Source organism: Desmodus rotundus, chromosome 3, assembly GCF_022682495.2.
Source record: "Desmodus rotundus isolate HL8 chromosome 3, HLdesRot8A.1, whole genome shotgun sequence".
Taxonomy (NCBI): Eukaryota; Metazoa; Chordata; class Mammalia; order Chiroptera; family Phyllostomidae; genus Desmodus; species Desmodus rotundus.
In genome coordinates this window covers 10,802,942-10,819,253 of record NC_071389.1, presented here as the reverse complement: position 1 = coordinate 10,819,253, position 16,312 = coordinate 10,802,942, and the positions used below count along the sequence as shown (strand labels likewise).

The 16,312-nt window shown below is 55.1% G+C and overlaps 1 protein-coding gene across 1 annotated transcript; it reads left to right on the top strand.

Moving 5' to 3' along the window:
- Positions 1-14,987, top strand: TAS1R2 (taste 1 receptor member 2). Its single transcript, XM_053921117.1, is given in 10 exon segments — positions 1-21; positions 1,713-1,806; positions 1,809-1,876; positions 1,879-1,941; positions 5,424-5,513; positions 5,515-5,548; positions 6,673-7,608; positions 8,637-8,708; positions 13,512-13,650; positions 14,903-14,987. Coding segments are annotated over 10 exon segments (1,602 nt in total).
- Positions 14,988-16,312: the final 1,325 nt, after the last annotated feature.

Below are 16,312 nucleotides of genomic sequence, written 5' to 3'. Positions count from 1 at the left end.
ATGGAACATGTCCTGGAGAAGGTACTGTTTTGTTGTTATCCTCCAAACTCCCTAAGTGTCTAGAAGTTCCAAGGGGCTGAGCTGCAAGGGGGCCAGGGTGGCTGTAGTTTGGGGCACATGGTGCAGGCTGGAAAGGCAGGGACAGGGAGGACTGTGAGCTGAGGCCAGGCCAGGGAGGCCTTGAATGCCGAGGCAAGGAGCTCAGCCATGATCCTGCACGCAATGGGGAGTCCTGGGAGGTGTTGGAGCAGAGGACCCAGAGGCTCAGAGGATGTAAACTGCCAGGGATTAAAACGGTCAGCACGAAATACACGGAGAGGTCCAGACAGGAGGCGAGGGGGGTCCAAGCTTGGGGTGTGGTAAAGCGGGAGGGGCCTGGAGAGAACACGTAGGACAGAGTGTGAGTTATGCTGGGGCCTTTGATGGGTGGTCAGGGAGGGTGGGTATGGGCAGTTCAAAGAGGGCCTCCCATTGTACAGATGAGGAAACTGAGGCCAGAGGGGAGGGCCAGGCCCGGAACCCACGCCTCCAGACACCCCATGAAGGGCTATGCCTTTTGTTTTGTGGGTTGGATCTTTTCCTCCCTGCCAATGGTTTGCCTAGGCCCTGAGTGGGGCAGACGCAAGTCCAAGATCACACAGTAAATCCTGTCTTCCCACAGCATCAGGACGCTTCACCCCACCGTTTTAAATGTCTGTGGAATGACTCCACCCCAGGATAGGTCACGAGCCAGGGAGGGGATGCTCCCTCGGGCTGCTAAATACATCTGGCATCTTTCAAGGTGAGTTCAAGAAGCTCTGGCCCTTTCAGCCCAGTGCAGAGCCCATGGTGTTCCCTGTGGCAGCTCATTTCATTACAAGAGGGACAGTGTCGAACTTGCAAAGCCACCTTTCCCCAGGGGCTGCTGTGCACCTCGCCATTCTCACGTGACATTTTATTTAATCCCCACATGAATCCTGTGGTGCTGGGACTGTGATCCCTGTCTCAGCCGGGGAGGAAACAGGCCCAGAGAGGTCACGTAAGCTGCCGGGACGCACCCAGCAAATGGCGCCGGGCCCAGTCCGGGGGCCAGTGTGTACTGCCCCAGGGTTCCTCCCGTGTGACGTGCGCATCAGCAGGCACCGGTCAGTGACGTAAGGCTGCCACCGGACGCCCAGTGACGGCACAGACAGCTGGGTCACTGCAGCTCAGCGTAGGGCGGTTCCTGTGAACTGGGGGCAGGGACGGTTTCTTGGAGGAGGCTCCAACTGGCCCTTGAGGGGGACACTGGGTTTCCAGTGACCTTTTTGCATTTTAGGGCCTCCTCCCCCCAACCCAGGAGCAGCCGACAGGCCTGGGACAGACCCAGCGGAGCCGGGCACTAGGTGCAGGTCCCCTTAGACTCCCGCTGGTCCTCACGTCGTCAGGACTGGGAAGGACTGAAGTGGCATTGCGTGGCCGAGAGTCTCTGATTCCACTGGGCCCCCATTTTGCAGAAGAAACGGGTTCAGAGAGGTTAAGCGGCAGGCCCAAGGCCTCGTAGCAGGTGGTGCAGCTGACGCCTAAGCCCCAAATTATCTGGCCCCTGAGCCTCTCCTCCCAAACGCCACGTTTACAAGGCGCCGGCGCGCAGACGCACTGATGTGGAGATAAGGCTAGTGGGAAGGCAGATTTCTCCCAGGTCGGCCCACCTCTGAGGCCTGCTCCTCTTCCCTGTTCTCGGGCCCCTCTAGCTCCTTCAGGAGATCAGGAAGGTCAGCTTCACCCTCCTGGGCCGCCGCTGCATCCTTGTCCACCACTACAGGGACCTGCCCATCCCCCTGGAGGTTGTCAGTGGTTGTGGGACCTGAGCCAGAACCCATTCGAGAGCATCGCCTCCTACCCCCCCCCCCCCGCCCGCCCCCCGTGCAGCGGCAGCTGGAGTGTGTCTGCAGCGTCTCCTGGCACACCCCCAACGGCACGGTCAGCTCTCGGAGGGCTGGGGGGACCGACTGTGGGGGTGGCCAGAGCCCTTTTTATCAAGGATGGCACCCAGGTTCAGTACCCATAGCTGGTGGGGTTTCTGTTTGTCTGGGGTCCTGTCCTCCCACTGTTGACTGAGAACTGGAAGTTCGGGGCTTTTTGGCCCCTCAGGACCACAGGGACCAGGGCATTCAGGCTGTGTCCTGTCAATTAACACTCATGCTTTGGGGACGTAGCTGTGCCTTCCACTGTGCCTGATGCCTGTTGACCTAAAGGTCCCGTTTTAATCCTTCGCAGAGCATAAGCTGTCAAAACTCTGCTGGTGCGGGGAGGGGTAGAGGCCCAGCCTGTGGGGGAGGGGAGGGGACCAAGGGATCCTGAAGCTTCTCGAAGACCCTTCATGGCTCTCCTGCTTCATGCTTTAGCCCCAGTTCCAGACTCCTGATGCTGCTGGTTCCCCAGCCTCTTGGGGATGTTTATGGAGGAAATTGGCTTCTGTCTTTGTTTGTTTGCTGGGGCGGCTGTAACAAATGACCACAGCTGGGGGGCTTAAAGAACAGAAATGTGTTGTCTCGCAGTCCTGGAGGCTGGAAGTCCGAGACTGTGGTGCTGGCAGGGCTGGTTCCTGCTGAGGGCTGTGAGGGAGGACCTGTGCCACCCTCTCTCCTTGCTTCCGGGGGCCTGCTGGCCACTGTGGGCTCTCCATAGCTTCTGCTCCCTCACCCTGGGTCTCTGACTTCTTCACCTGGGGCTGTCCCGTTTGTAAGGACATCGATCATCTTAGAGTAGGACTCACCGTGCTCCAGTATGACTTCATCTAAACCAGTTACGTCAGTCAATCAACAAGCAAGTGTTAGTGAAGATGTAGAGAGGAGGGAATCCCCGTGCCCTGTTGGTGGGGCTGCAGATTGGTGCGGCCACCATGGAAAAAACAGTGTGGAGCATTGTAACAAAATTAAAAGAAGAGCTACCTTGTGACCCACCAGTTTCACTTCTGGGTCTTTATCCAAAGAAGTCCAAAACACTAAGTCAAAGATACATGAGCGCCTATGTTTATTGCAGGATTGTTTACAGTAACCAAGGTCTGGGAGCAACCTAAGTGCCCGTCAGTAGATGAGGGGACGAGGTGTGGTACATGTATACAACGTCCTTGTTTGTTAACAAGCATTCGTAGCCGTAAATATCACCCTTCTGCGTCCCTGCGCCCACGTTTTGGTATGTTGTGTTTTCCGTTTCATTCTTCTCTAAGTGTTTTCTAATTTCCCCTGTGATTACTCGTTTGATCCATAGGTTGTTTAAGAGCATTGTCTAAATTCCATAAACTTGTGCATTTTCCAGTCTTCCTTCTGCGTTTCATTTCTAACTCGTGTGCTATCTGTTAAAAACCTGTTCACCCTTCATCTGAGGTCAGACATGTGGCCTGTTCTGGAAAATGTCCCAGGTGAACTTGAGAAGGGCGTGTGTTCTGTTGTTATGGAACAGTGTTCTGCGTGTGTCTGTTGGACTGACCCCGGTAATTGTGTTGTTCTAGTCCTCTGTTTCCTCTCTTATTTTCTGTCTGACTGTTGCACCCATTATTGAGAGGGAGGTACTGAAGGCTTTAAGCATTACTGTGGAACATTGTATTTCAATTGTCTATTTCTGCCTTCAGTTCTGATGGTTTTTGTATCGTGTATTTTGGGCCCTTTTGTTATATGTTTATGATGATTATATCATCCTAATCGATTGATCATAATAAAATGTCCTTTTGTTGGTATTTCCCCCCTGGCTTTTTTTTTTTTTTTGAGGTTTTATCTTTGTCTTTGTTTTTTGCGCTTTGAATATGGTATACCCAGGTGCAGATGTTTGGGGATTTATCCTGCTGGGTGTTCTCTCAGCTTCCTGGACCTGGGGGTTGGGGTCTGTCATTAATTTTAGAAAATTCTCAGCCAATATTTCTTCAAATATTCCTTCTGTTCCTTGCTGTCTTCTGTCTCCTTTGGTTATTCCAATTGTGCGTATGTTGTACCTTTTGTAATTGCTCACAGTTCTTAGATGTTCTGTTCTCTCTCTCTTTCTCTTTGTACTTCAGTTTGGGAGATTGTTATGGAAACATCTTCAAGCTCACTGATTCTCTCCTTGACTCTGTCCAGTTCACTGGCAATCTTTACTCCTGTTACCATGTCTGCTTGTTTTTTTACTCCCTAGCATCTCCTTTGATTCCCTCCTAGAGTTTCCATTTCTGTGCTTACGTCACCCGTCTCTTCTTGCCCGTTGCCCGCGTTTTTGGTTAGAGCCTCAGCCTGCTGATCATAGTTAATTTAAGTTCCTGGTCTGATAATTCCAATATCTCTGATGTATCTGATGCTTGTCTTCAGACCGTGACTTCTGTTTTTATCTTTTAGCATGCTTTGTAATTTTTTTGAAGGCCTGACATGATGTATTCATTAAAAGAAGATGAGACAAATAAATCTTTAGTAGGAAATGTTATGTTTATCTGGGTGGGAGTTAGGCTGTGCTTGTTATTTGCTGTAGCTGTGGTGTCAGAGGCTAGAGGGACTACAGGGGTGGGACAAAAGACAGGTGACCTCTGAGAGGCAAGAAGAGAGGGGCCCTGGGGCCGAGTGGTCCTGCTGTGGCCCCCCTGGTTGGGGCCCTTGGCCCTTCTGTGCAGTCTCAAAACATGAGTCATCAGAATGACTTTTGTACGACCGAATCTGATGAGGCCCTATCCACTCTCAGGACCCATGTTGCCTCCCGCCCCCCTGCATTCTTACTGTGTCATAGCCCAGCTCTCCAAGGCCTCCGCCCTCCCCAGCCCTCTCTCCAGTGCATCAGGACTCCAGCCAGGCCAGACACACCCTTTCCCCAAGCATGCTATTCCCCTCCACTCCTCCACCCCACTGCTCTTACTGCTTCCTCTACCTGTAATTCACTCAGTCACTTACTAAACAAACATAGGAGGCTGGTTCCTCTTCTAGGTTCTAGAACTAGAGCAGCAGAAACAATAGATACAATCACTGCCTACCCGCCCCTCCATAAAGGCTGTGTTCTGTGAGACTCTGCTGAAAGTGACAGAAAGCGATGGAAGCAAAGCGTTAATTTATTGCCTTACATCATGGAAACCTCTAAGGGTACAAGTGAGGCTTCAGGCAAGGATGGATCCAGGGTCTCACGCTCTCCATCTCTCAGATTCTTCCTCAGGTGTGTTCTCTGCCCTGGAGACAATGTGGCTGCCAGAAGCCCCAGGGTCCTATCCTGTCCTCTCAGCAGTCTTTTAAAGTCTCTGTCTCAACAATTGGGTGGGGGCTGTTAGGTCTTGGGAAGGCAAAATTAAGAGGGTCCCCACAAAGGTCCAGTTCTAATGAGAGTCCCAGCACCCCTTTTCCTCCCGGACAGGAGCCAGGCTTCCCTCCCCTGAGCATTCTGCTAGTTGGGGAGAGCTGGGAGGTCCTCAGTGTGTGGGGAAAGAGGGCTCAGGGCCTCATGCCCTCCCCGCCCAGACCCCCGTATCCACGTGTTCCAAGGACTGTCAGCCTGGGCAGAAGAAGAAGGCTGTGGGCATCCACTTTTGCTGCTTCGAGCGTCTCGACCTGCCTCTCTGGTACCTTTCTCAACAAAACTGCAGGTACAGCTCGCAGGCCCATGCCCTTGCCCTGCCCCAGGGGTCCCCAGGCCTCTTACCCTTTGCAGGGTCTCTGGGGTCTCCCTGAGGCAATGTAAGTGTCCAAAGGCCAAGAACCACGTTTGATTCCACTTGTATCTCCCCAGTACCTGGTGTAGAGGAAAATCTTCAATGCAGGCTGGCTTAGGGAGAAGGAACTGCACCCGGCCAGGTGGGGCTGAACTGGCCTGGATCCACACACACACATGTAGTCCACGGCCCGGGGGGGCCAGGCCCGGGGAAGTGCGCTGGATGATGGATGCATGGATGGGCGAAGGAACGAGTGAATGAATGAGTGAATGGCTCTGCCCGTAGAAGAAACATTCCTGGCAGGCGGGGGCAGTGTCCAGTCTCTCTCTCCGGCTTCCCAAGTGCCTAGAGTAGTTCAGAGTGTATAATGGTTGCTCAGTGACTATTTCTTGAGTGACTTTCTTGATTACAAGAATTAACTAACATCTCTCCCTGCAGATCATAAGCTCCAGGAAGGTGGGTCCACGTCCGTGTTCAGCACACTCCACAGCGGGGGCTCCAGCAATTGTTTTTGTGGCGTCACTGGTGCGTGCAGGAAGTGCAGGCGCACGCCTGCCTCTCAGAGCACTTCCTGGGGCTCAGCAGACCACAGCGCCCGGAGTAGCTGCTCCACAGAAGCCTGTCCAGTGACTTCACCGGCCTTTCTCTCCTGACTTGTCCGTAGCCTGAAGGCAGGGGCTTGGGTTTATCCATCTCTGTGGCTTCCCACCTAAGGATGGTACTCAAAAAATTATTTGCTGAATGAATTCTTTGAGTAAACAGTTGAATATCTCTCCCACCAGAGAGTGAGGTCTTGGAAGGAAGGAATTATAGTTGTTAGGCTCTGAGTCCAGGAGGTTGTGGCTCAGATCCCAGCTTTGTGACCTTCCCTGGATGAGCCTCAGGTTCCTTTTATCTGTGAAATGGGGTTGCTGTGGGGTTCGATGAGCCAGCGGGTAAAAGGGGCTCAGTGAGTTTTGACTCTGCCTGCAGGGGTCGCCCTCAGCTCTCGCTCTCTGTGCCTGGGGCCCGCTGGGCAGGGTGAGTTTGGCTGATGGGAATATCCGTGGCTCTTACAGATGAGTTTGACTGCCAGCCCTGCCCGGGTAACGAGTGGTCCCACAGGGGAGACACCTCCTGCTTCAAGTAGCGACTGGCCTTCCTCAAATGGCACGAAGCGCCCGCCATCATTGTGGCCATGCTGGCTGCCCTGGGCTTCCTCAGCACCCTGCCCATCCTGGTAATAATATTCTGGAGGCACTTCCAGACACCCCTGGTTTGTTCCGCTGGGGGCCCCATGTGCTTCCTGATGCTGGTGCTGCTGCTGGTGGCGTACCTGACGGTCCTCACGTATGCAGGGCCGCCCACAGTCTCCGCGTGCCTCTGCCACCACATCTTCTTCACCCTCTGCTTCACTGCCTGCATCTCCTGCATCGCCGTGCGCTCTTTCCAGATCACCTGTGTCTTCAAACTGGCCAGCTGCCTCCCGCGCGCCTACTGCTACTGGGCTCGCTGCTCCCAGCCCTACGTCTTTGTGGTGTTCATGGCAGTGCTCAAGGTGGCCATCATAGTGGGCAGCCTGCTGATCACAACCACCGCCCATGCTGACCCCGATGACCCCAAGGTCATGATCCTCTCCTGCAACCCCAACTACGGCAAGGGGCTGATGGTCAACACCAGCCTGGACCTGCTGCTCTCCGTGGCGGGCTTCAGCTTTGCCTACATGGGCAAGGAGCTGCCGACCAACTACAACGAGGCCAAGTTCATCACCTTCTGCATGACTTTCTATTTCACCGTCTCCCTCTGCACCTTCATGTTTGTCTACGAGGGGGTACTGGTCACCACCCTGGACATCTTGGTCACTGTGCTCAACCTCCTGGGCGTTAGCCTGGGCTACATTGGCCCTAAGAGCTACGTGAATCTCTTCTTCCCAGAGCACAACACGCCAGCGTACTTCAGCAGCATGATGCAGGGCTACACTATGGGGAGGGAGTCATGCTGCCCCCTGGTGGAAGGCTGGGAGACACTCGGCATCCCTGACTATTACCTCCTCACCGTGGTCTCTAATTGGGCGTCTCTTCCATGTTCTCTGCATCCTGGATGTTTTTACCCACCTGGTGGTGGGTGCCTAAAAATATTCCTTTCCCTCAAGCTATTTAACTTAACCAGGCACTGCTACTCCTAGAAAAAAAATGACCCAAGGTGACCTATTAAGGGTCGGCAGGAGGCAGTCCAATTGAGCAGCCTACTACTGCCATCTGGTGGTCACAGTGGGTATCTGCAGATTCCGGCTCATTTTCTTCACTTGTGCTCACGGTGGGTCTGGGGTTGGTGTGGAAGGATGTGAGCTCATACAGTGTGGCCCGGGAGTCTGCGTCTCGTCTCCCAGATTCCCCCAGAGCTCGGACCCACGCTTCTCTGCTATCTCTGAGTCATGCCTAGCCCAGTGGGTGCTCCCTAAAAGCTCGTGAATAAACCTCACTTGGGCGAAACAAATGAGTTTCCTTCCTGTTCCCAGGGGTCCCCTGAGAAGGAACATGTGGAATTGAGAGACCTCGGTTCCGGTCCCAGCACTGCCCCATCCCAGGGGTGTCTCCTGGGCCAGGCGTTACTGCCCTGAGCCTACACTTCCCCATCTCTAATGTGGGAACAGTAGCTGCTTCCCGAGGACACCTAGGACCAGAGATGAAGTGTGTAAGGTGCACATAGTAGGTGCTCACTAAACGCCAACCATTGCGGATCCTCCTGACCCTGGAACCATCAGGGACAAAATACGGTGTGTTTCCCTTTTACATCCAAATGACCGTGCATGCAGTCTAGTCCGTGGTCCTAGTTTCTGTTGGCAGTGGGCCCCGCCCCAGCAGTTCCGGGTGTTGTCTTCAGGGTAATTGGCCTCAGGTGTGCTCCCGAGCCAGCACGTGCCAGGGTGCTGCCGAAACGTGGGGAAGCTGCACGGTGGGGTGCAGCCCGTGCCCTTGTTGACAACCTCCAATGGTGGGCTCCAGGGGCGGGAGGGACCCTGAATTTTCTGTCTGGGGGTCAGACCGGGCCTCTCACAGCTCACCAGGGAGCCGGAACCTCAGCGCTGAGGCTGCTGAACTGCTGCCCAGAGAAGGTAAGTGTCCAGCTCAGGTGCACCAAGCTCACAGGTGAGAGAGCAGGTGTCAGAACCTCACTGCCCTGAAGAATCCACAACTGTGGTGACATTGTGACCGTCTCAGAACTCCCCTGGGAGTGATTTATAGCTTGACCAGCACCAGCCCCTCGGGAGCCAGTTCTCTGAGCTCGTCTGCAGCTGGGAGGGCAGGGCTGTCCCCTCTGTGTCTTGGATTTACCTCTTTCATGCTTTAAGGTGACAGGTGGCAGGATCTTGGCTTGAATCACCTGGGATTTGGGGGAACGGTTCCCCTATCTTGGGGCTACTTCTGCATAATGGCAAAGACAATCCTGTTTCTCTTCTTTGAGCCTCTTTCCAGAGCCTGGCACATAGCAGGTGCCCGTCGATATGGACGAAGCGGCTGAGGCACTGTTGGATTCCTTTATCTTCGCCTCCCCACCCATCCCCTCAAACCACCGCGACATAAATTCAATTCATCTCCCCAGCCTTGAGTGCCGGATACTGAGAGGTATTCAGAAGCACAAAACAAGTATTTGTACCTACAACCGATGAGGACGATAGCCAACATTTATCACCCTCCCTAAAAACTTTGCTACTTTATCCATTTATTCCTCACAAAACTATTATTAGCATCCTTATTTTACAGATGGGGAAAACAGATTCAGGTGGGAGACTCTGTGGCGTGCTGGGGGCTTCAGATCTCAGGGAGACGGCTGGTGGAGGTAGTGAGCAGGGAAGACTGCAAGGGAGGCTGGCATTTGGGAAGAGCCGTGAAGGACAGAGAAGTATTTGGAAGGCGGGAAGGTACAGCGTGGGGGAGAGGCAGGGGACCCACAGGAATGAAGGTGGGATGCAGGGAGGCCAGGGTAGCTCGGTGGGAGCATGTGGCTGAGGGTGGCCGGGTTTTCAGAACTGAGCTTGGAAGGATAGCTAGGACTAGACGTGGGGGACCCTGGCCCTGGTGGCTGCACCCTGTCCTCCCTGGTGGCCACTATCAGTGTCTGGCCCTTCTCCCAGGTCACCCTGCGTGCTGGCAGTCCCTCTCCTCTGTGACCAGCTTCCTTTTTGCCTGGGTCCTCCTCCAAGAGTCCTGGGCGTTGGCCTGGCCAGGCAGGCAGGAGACTGCTGGGAGGAGGCCCAAGGACGGATGGTCGGTGGGCACAGCCCTTCTCTGTTCCTGGCACTTGCTCCCTGGGGGAGCCCAGAGCCTCGGCAGAGGCCCCGCCCAGCCCTGAGCCTCTGGGGAGCCGCTCTACACGCTTGTTCCTGGATGTGCCTGTGTCCTGTCGCCCTCACCCCCACCCTCGGGACCAGATTGTCAGAGGATCAGTGAGTTTTAAGCTCTTAATTCTCTTTTCTGATGCCTTGGTTTAATTTTTTTTTTTTTTAAATGATAATGACCTCATTTTCCTGGCCGTGCTTCACTGACCACCCTTGGAGGAGAATGTTGGAATCCCACCGGCCTCAGAGGCGTCTGCTCACACCTCCTTCCTGAGCTGCCCTGAGCTGGGACCTTAATCCCTTCTTGTTCCCCTCCAGTGATGGGAGGCTCACTGAGGACCATGTCAGTTATTAGAAAATTCTTCTTTGATTGAATCAAGACCCAACTATCTGGGATTTCCATTTATGGACACTAGTTTTATCCTTTGGGACCACAAATTAAATCTCATTCCTCCTTCTCACGATGGCCTTTTATATGTAATAACAAAATAAAAACTGCCTTTCAAGGAGCATCAACTGCATGCTTCACACATGCTATTTTTAATCCCCTCAATGGCCCTGCCCAAAGGGTCGGTGGCCCTTGGGGGTCATGGGTGGATACCTCCCGCATCCCCTTCCTCTGCCCTCTGCACAGCCCTGTCCTCCCAAGGGAAGCTGACTCTGTGTCCTGGCTCCAGGGGGTGGAGCAGGTGACCTAGGCCAAGACATCTGCTCATACCCTGCCCTTAGACTCTGTGATTGGCTGAGGGGTGGGCACATGACATGGGTTGGTCCAATCAGAGGGACTATCAGGATTTTGCTGGGACAAAGATTCCTTCTCTAGGAACTAGCAAGGCTGTAGACCAAGGGGCTGGGGCAGCTTTTGTGGGACCAGAAGGAAAGTCAGCCATGGAAGAAAGCTGGGCCTTGCAGAAGACTAAGCGGAAGGAAGGAAAAGGAAAACCCGGGTCCTTGGAACCTTTTAAGTTGATGGATCTTACCTGAAGGCAGCCCTACCTCTGAAATCTTTCATTTCCCAAATCCTTTAATCTCCACTATTATTTAAGATAGTTTGAGTTGGGTTTTCTGCCACTTGCAACCCAATATGTTTTTTTCCTGCTGAAGAGTAAACTGAAGCCCAGAGATGCTGATTAACTTGCCCAGGGTCACCCAGCTTGTCAGTGGGGGAGCTAGGATTTGGGCTCGGGAGGGAAGTGGAGGGGGGTGTAATTAATGGTCTTCTCCTTGATTATCTTTTCTTTTGGTCTAAAGGTCCTCAGTGACCCTGAGGACGGGATTTGGACACCATCCCAGTCCTCTCCTTTGATGCACTTGACCTGTAAACATCGCTCTCAGATTGCCCCTCAGGTCTCGGCCTGACATCACCTCCTCCTGAGATGAGCGAGCATCTCTTCTGAGCAGGCAAATGACGTCCCCTTAACCCAGTCCCAGTCCCAGGCCTCCCCAGCTCAGGAACATCCTGTGGCTTCCCTGTGCCCACATGCTGGCCCTCCTGGTGTGCCATTCAAGGCCCTGCAAAACCTGGGCCCCGTTCCCTCTCAGCGTCTTCTGGGCCGGGGGCAGTGCCTGGTTTCACACCTGTGCTCAAATGTTCCTTCTCTCTCATCTCCTGGTGCACTTGTGTTCATCCCTTACCACCCAGCTCCAGTGTGCCTCCCCGGAAGTTTTCCTTGCTGAGGGCTGAGGGAGACCTTTGTGTTCCCATAGGTGCTTGAGCTTAACCCCTGTTGGTCCTAGCACCTGTAGTCTGGCTGCTGAGGTTCTTGCAGGGGGCAGCAGGCTCTGTTCCTCTCTGTGCAGCCTTTTCATGCCTGGGGGCGCACCTCCAGTGCCTTTGCTGCCGAGGCATTAGGCCTTTGTTGGCTGGGCAGTGAAGTGCCCGAGGCCTTTGCCAGGCAGGTACAGACCCAGTTGGAGCTGGTGGGGACCTGTGGGAAGCTGGCTGCCATCTGTGTTGTTTTCCCCAGTGCCAGGGGCTGCCTGGGGAATGGAGAGGGTGGCAGAGGGAAGCCAGAAAGCTGGAGCTGGTCTCATAGGCAAGGACGAGTCTGTAGTAGACTCGCTGACAGCATCTTCGTCGCTCAGACCAGGAACCTCAGGGTCATCCTCAACTCCCCCTTGTGTCTGGTCCTACCTCCTGCTATTGCCCCCGTGGTGCCCAAGCTGTTCCTATAAAGACCTAAGTCAGTCCAGATCCTTCCTTCGCTTAGCTCCCCAGTGCTCCCCGTCTCCCTGAGAGGAAGAGCCACGTCCCTCAGGTGTGTGTCACTCCCCTGGGCCCCCGCCACCTCTGCCACCCCAGTGTGGTGTCTCCCCTCCCTCCTGGACTCCCTTGCAGCCACGCTGGCCTCCTGCCATCCCCTGAACATGCGTGTTTCCACCTCAGGGCCTTGGCCCTGGCTGTTCCCTCTTCTTGAAATATTCTTCCCCACAGTCACATGGCTTGTTCCCTCATTTATTTTTGCTTCCTGCTGAACATTTTTCTTACTACTCACCACTGTTTCGCATACTGTCTTGTCACTTCTTTGTCTTGGTGATTGTTTCCTCCCTGGGTCACTCTCAGTCCCTCGAGGGCGGGGACTTCTGTCTGTTTTGCTTGCTGACACATCTCAAGCGTCTGGACATGTGTCCAGCACAGAGTGCGTTGAATGAATGAGTGAGTGAATGAATGAAACAACTATAACAGACCATGGGGGCAGAAGGCAGGAGAAGCAGGAGCAGGTCAGGAAGTGTGAAAAGCAATGGTTTACGTCCCCAAGCAAGGACAGGGTGCTGGGGCCAGCACTTACTCACACATTCATCCTCTCATTCACTCACTCACCCACTCATTCACTGATTCATTCATTCATTCATTCACTCATTCATCCTCTCATCCACTCACTCATCCACTCACTCATCCACTCACTCATTCAATCATTCATTCATTCACTCACTCATTCATTCACTCGCTCACTCATTCACTTACTCGCTCACTCATTCACTTACTCGCTCACTCATTCACTCACTCACTCACTCACTCACTAAGGGGTGTACATCACTGACAGGGTCAGGCCCTGTGCAGCGCGGAGGATGCTACATCACCGAGGAAGACTGTCCCTGCTCCCAAGTGGCTCATGTTCTAGTGGGGCACCCAGGACACCAAGCGTTACCAGCGTGACACCACGTCACAATGCTGGCAGGAGTTGGGCCCAGGGTGCTGTGGAGGCACCCAGAAAAGGTGCCTCATGTTGGGAGGCTGAGGAAGCCTCCTCGAGGATGTGATGTCAGGCCAAGACCTGAAGAATGGCCAGTGGGGGGGTGGGTCTGAGGAGAGTGCATGGGGCAGAGGAGCAGTCCAAACAGAGGCCTGGGAGGTGGCAGGGAGACCAGGTGGGTCCGGAAAATGGAGAGTGGATGAGCTAGGGAGGGAGGAAGGGAGAGAAGGAGAGAGAGGGATGGGGGGGAGACATACAGAGGGGAAGAGAGATACGGAGAGAGGGAGGGAGGGAGACAGGGAGAAGGGGAGAGAGACAGACACAGAGAGGGAGAGGTGTCCTACTGTGTGACTCTGAGTGGTTAACTGGCCCCTCTGTGTTGCAGTGTCCTCTCCTGCAGAATGGGGTGACGGTCATAGCGCCGCCCCACAGGGCTGCAGTGGGATAACGTGGACAGTCAGTGTGAAGACTGCGCAGGACGCAGGCCCAGAGCGCGTGCCCGACGGGGGTCAGCTGCGTTTATGGTAAGGACTGTGCACCTTGTCCAAAGAGAAGCTTCGAAGAGAGGAGACCAGCAGTGTGGGTCTGGGAGTCGAGGCAGGGAGATCCCTTGGGTGTCAGCCACCTGGTCTAGGTGGTTGAGGTTGGTGGCCTGGACCAGGGTTGACGACTGTGGAGTCAGGCACCATCGACAGTCCTTGGTGACAGACTGGCCCCGGAGTGACAGGAGGGATCCTGGTTTAAGTGGCGACTGGCTGGGAAGTCTGTCAGGTGGGGGGATTTGGGCCACCTAAGAGGCAGCAGGCACCCTGAGGTCATTCACACCACCCCTTTTCTCTGTGCGGGCTGGGGTCTGGTGGCCAGGGCAGGTCCACTTCGTCAAGGCCTCCCAGGGCCGGCCCGGTAGCGCCAGATGGAGGGAGCTGCGGGAGCTTGTAGACGCGCCAGGAACTTGGGACCACTTGGGTAGAGTCCCGTCTGGCCTCACTCCGTAACCAGAAGCAACAGCTTCCTCAACTCTCTGAGAACAGGAGACAAGGCCAATTCTTCCAGGGCCTCAAACCTCTGGACCTGCCGCCAGGGGTGGGGGTGTCCGGGGTGGTTCAGGGTGGTCCAGGGGAGCAGGGCGAGCGCTGCCTGCCCTCTGCGATGAGGAGGGACATGCGGGGCGTCCCATGCAGTAATGTATAGGCCCATCTGCTTCCCCTTAGCAGCTCCAGGGGAGCCTAATTGGCAGATCAAACCATTCGATGTTGCACGTTAGATAAGTAGCCGGGAGAACCCCGGCGGCGTCTGACACTTTGGATGGAGCCCAACCCTGAGTCCGGCCACCGTGGGGCCGGGGTGCTAATGCGAACCAGACCTGGGCGCGCAGCAGTGGGAGGGTATTAACAAGTGTCAGAGTCTGTGAAACGCCCGGACAGATGCAGCCCTGCCTCTCTGCCCGCTGCACTGGGGAAGGGCAGAAGGGCTCCTGAAACTTGACCTTGAACGTTAAAGGGGAGGGAAGGAGCGCCCAGAGGGTGGTTTCCTGAGCCTGGCTGTGGCCGGGGACATCCAGGAGCCAGTGGTCCTGCCCGGGCAAAGAGACGGACTTAGGGGAGAGCTGTTCCAAGCGGGGAGACTGGGTCTTCCTGTGTGACCTGCCGCAAGTCACATGAAGGACTGTCAGGAGCTATGGTGAAGGTGTCATTTGTGAGGTTGGTTGCCCTGGTGATGGTGCTCATGGCCATGATGGACAGGGGACCCATGATGATGTCCATTCACCTGGGGTAGGCCCGCCTGCCTGCTGGACCCCGACTCTGAGAAGCCTTCGCCCATGGGTGGGCTGCTGTTGGGGCTGCTCTCCTCCTGTTTCTGATGTTCCATGTGGGTGACTGTCAGCCTGCTTCCTTGACCTGCAGCCTCCCTGGTCTCTGTTTTCTAACCAGCCTGATGCCTGCTCTGGATGAGGTCCCGTCTGTTGCTTCTAATCCCCAACTCCAGGCCCACCTAGCCCTCCCAGCCCTACTTCCCTGCCAGCTGACTGAGCAATCTGGCCCTTCCTGGGGGAGACTGGGGCCCAGTCCCCTCTCACCGTCTCCAGCTAGGTTTCTGGGCTCAGTGTCGGGTGCACTTCAACCTAGATCTGGCTCAGCGGTGATGGTGGGAAGGGCGGTGAGGTGTGGATGGCAGTGACGGCGATGCGGAGGGGGATGGTGATGATGGTAGTGTTGGTGGAGATGCTGGTGATGCTGGAGGTGATGATTCTTGTGATGGTGTTGATGCCGGTGGCAGTGGCAGGAATGGCAGCGGTGGCAGTGTTTTGTGGGTGGTGGTGCTGCAGGTAGTGATGATGGTGGTGGTGTGATGCAGATGATGTGCTGGTGATGTTGGAGGTGCTGGTGATGGTGCCGGTGATGGTGGTGGTAGTAATGGAGGTTTTGGTTTTGGTGGTGGCGGCAGTGAGGATGTTGATGCTGCTCTTTTTCTGTCCAGCTGGATGCCTTTGTTAAGCCTCTGATTTAAAAGCCAAAGGCCAAGGTCATCTCTCTCCTGATCATACCAGCGAGATATATAGACTTTACTGTTTGCCAGATCTGGGTCAGTAGGGCATGCATCCATCTTTGGGCTGAGGCGGAGCAGACTGCGGGATGGGCTGGGGAATAGATCACAAACATGAGCCCCTAGCATCTCTGGCGGCCTGACCTCCTCAGCCGGACCGCCCCTCATCTCTCACCCCCCCCGATTTCTGGGTAGCCCCTCCCCATCTCCCAGCTTCTATGGTCTATTAAACACACGGGGTTCAAAGTGGCCTTTGAACCCTGAACCAGATCTTGCCACCTCCAGTGGCTCCCTGTCCCATAGGAGGGAAGGCCACTGCCAGTGGCCCAGTGGACCTCCTTGTCTCCTTGCTGACCTCACTTCTGCCTCCTCTGCCCTCTGCTCACACTGCTCAGCCACACTGGCCTCCTTGCTGTTTCTTGAACTCATCAGCTACGCACAAACACACCCCAGGGCCTTTGCACAGACCGTATCCCTCTGTGGGGGCAGTGAAGGAGGGCAGGAAGGAGCCACTAGGGGGGAAGGCAAGAGCTCTGGGCTGGGACTCAGAGGACCAATTGCAAGGACCAGTTCTGAGCTGGCCACTGGTCCCTGTGACCTTGGGGATTATGTCTCCCCCGGGCCCAGTCTCCCCATCTGTAG